A 2500-nucleotide genomic window follows, 5' to 3' on the forward strand; every position below is an offset into this window, starting at 1 on the left:
TCCTGCAAATTCCTACAAGCGCCATAATTGTTCATTGTCATAGTATTGCACAGGAACTTTCAATATTAGCCACTGACGGTTCTGTAGTTATTTCTATTGAAATGCACATAGCAATACACACACACCCATATATATAGTCTCCCATCTTACAACAATATCATCATTAGCTGAATTTAAAATAATTGCATTGTGAAGAGTTTTAAGATGATACCTCGGTTTTGAGACCAGATTGAACAAGAGACTTTCAAGTGCATTTTTCTCACACATCACAAAATGAAGTGGTGCTCTGTGTAAAGCACAATCAAGGGAATAGTGGGAAACATTAAATGAAATTTTCTCTTAAACCAAAACCATTCAAAGTCTTGGTCTTAGTGAAGCTCCATCACCACACAAATAGCCCAACTTAAGGCTGTATTTTTTGTGGCCTCACTTGCTCAGAAGTCATTTTAGCTAATCAAGTTGGGCTGACAACAAGGCATGCTTGCAGAGATAGACACAACACCAGAACTCTGTGCCCTACTCTTCACGAAATGTGGTTTCTTTAACATCCCACAGTGTTCAGGTTGTGAGACAAGGCCACCTATGCCAGTGATGTGCAGAAGTGGAAATGCAGGGCAATAGTCTATGTACGGTAACGGGGGCTCAGGCAGTCGTGAGATCCAATAAGTCCATGGTGGATCAAACTGATTATGGTAACCATCTACAGCTGTACGAAGGCTTGAAAGTATTGATACTCACAAAATCACAAGGGCAGCTCTTTCTCTCCAGTTATTTCAAGATGAATGTTGGTCGCTTGTGGGTTCCTGCATGTTGTGCAATGTTCAACCAACTAAGATAGGCACTCAGCTATTAATAAAGGTTGAGGGTATATCAGCACAAAAGCTGCCAGAGAGACATTGAGGGAATCTCTATATTGTGATGTGCTATTATGCCTTGAACTTGATATTACAGGGGATTCTTCAACCTCAGATAAATTACAGCATTGCTATTATTAACAGTTAGAACCTTCTTTATTGATATTTACATTAAATCGGTACAAACATGAACACACAAAATTTCCAACATTTTAAATTGCTCCCTTGTGAGACATTATAACAAAGCTGAACAAGAAGACTCTTGACATCATAATCTTAAGCCCTAGAGCCTATGCCAGTAATGGGGTTCGCCCTCAGTCGCTTTGCCTTCTTAATGGAATCTGCTTCCCATTCTGGAGTGAGTGTGCGAGGCTTCTCGGGACCAACTAAAAAAAATAATATGTCAACAAAGATATAAATATTTAATATGTGGAGAATAAAAATTATTATTCAGAAATGGTGGAGAAATGACAGGAAAAAGTCTTGTTTGCAAGAGCAGAGGCACCATTCTTGCATGCATCCAAAATATCGATTTGCTCAGGACGGATGTTTGGCTGATTATTTTTCTGAACATTGTAACATGAAATGTTTTTAGCCAGTGGAAGGATTTCTTAAGTGAGAGTGCTTCAGCATGTGCATGATTATGTAGAAATACAGATCAAAGCAATTATTTACTTGCTGTACTTTAAACCAAAGACCTCCGGCTTTTCTGTGAAGGTTAAGAAATTCAGTTTGCTAATGAATACAACAGATTCCCACTGCAAAATTGACCAGAAGTCATTATTTTTGGTAGACCAAAGGCATTTAGGGTTTTAATGAAGTTATTTTCTTACTTGCCAATTGTACCTTTCAAAGGTTGTATTTATGTGTAGTGCAAATGAACTGTTTTTGCTTGTCGTTGTTGTAGCAGCTTTTGGGGACACTAGCAGAGTTTGAATTCTATTCTGTTTAAGATGACTAGGACTGTTCTGTCAAGCAAAAAACTTACTGTATTTCCTGAGGAAAGCAAATAATATCACTGAAACTGCCAAGAAACCAGAAATTAGTCCAACCAATTTCTTTGCATATGGTTCTTGTAATTTAGACTCTGGTATAGTCGTAACAAATTGGGCTTTGTACACTGCAAGGAAAACATAAAGAGAGCATTAGTGAAAGAATGAGCAAAGTTATAACTACACAATCAAGTACCTTTGCCTCTCTTCTTGGCTAAAAGGTTGTTAGTAATGGATAAAGGTGTGATTGTGATCAGTGGTCGATGTAAGGTGCTACTATGATTAAACAGGTGTGTTATTTGAACCAAGGCTTAACACTTGGGTCACTTAGTGTTTTGAAATCTAAAGGAAAAGAAGAATTGATTTTTTATTCAGTAGCACTTTTCATGTAAGTCGAACAACCGGGGAAGGAATTTATGTATATATAGTATTAGTCGTTATTATCCTTGAGCCCAAGCAATGATCCCAAGAGAAAAAAACTTGTCTCTAATATTAAATCTGATTAGAGGTACCAAGCGATCGGAATTAAGGGGTTTTACGTCGCCCATAACGTGATAGAAAATTAACTGACTGCAATGACAAATGACGACCCACAGTCTATATTGCAACTGTTTTGAGATTAATTTGAAAATCCGAACCTCTGATTCGATATCC

At 37.5% G+C, this 2500-nt stretch overlaps 1 protein-coding gene across 1 annotated transcript in view; it reads right to left on the reverse strand.

Moving 5' to 3' along the window:
• Positions 1-986: 986 nt before the first annotated feature.
• LOC138021707 (cytochrome c oxidase subunit 4 isoform 2, mitochondrial-like) overlaps positions 987-2500 on the reverse strand; it is a 1865-nt gene continuing 351 nt past the window's right edge. Inside the window, exons 2-3 of the mRNA XM_068868671.1 lie at positions 1843-1974; positions 987-1240 (exon numbers count right to left, since the gene is read on the reverse strand). Of these exons, the coding sequence (XP_068724772.1) occupies positions 1131-1240; positions 1843-1974 (242 nt within the window). The 3' untranslated portion in view covers positions 987-1130. The remainder of the gene's footprint in view (positions 1241-1842; positions 1975-2500) is intronic.

This window comes from Montipora capricornis, chromosome 10, assembly GCF_036669925.1.
Source record: "Montipora capricornis isolate CH-2021 chromosome 10, ASM3666992v2, whole genome shotgun sequence".
NCBI lineage: Eukaryota > Metazoa > Cnidaria > Anthozoa > Scleractinia > Acroporidae > Montipora > Montipora capricornis.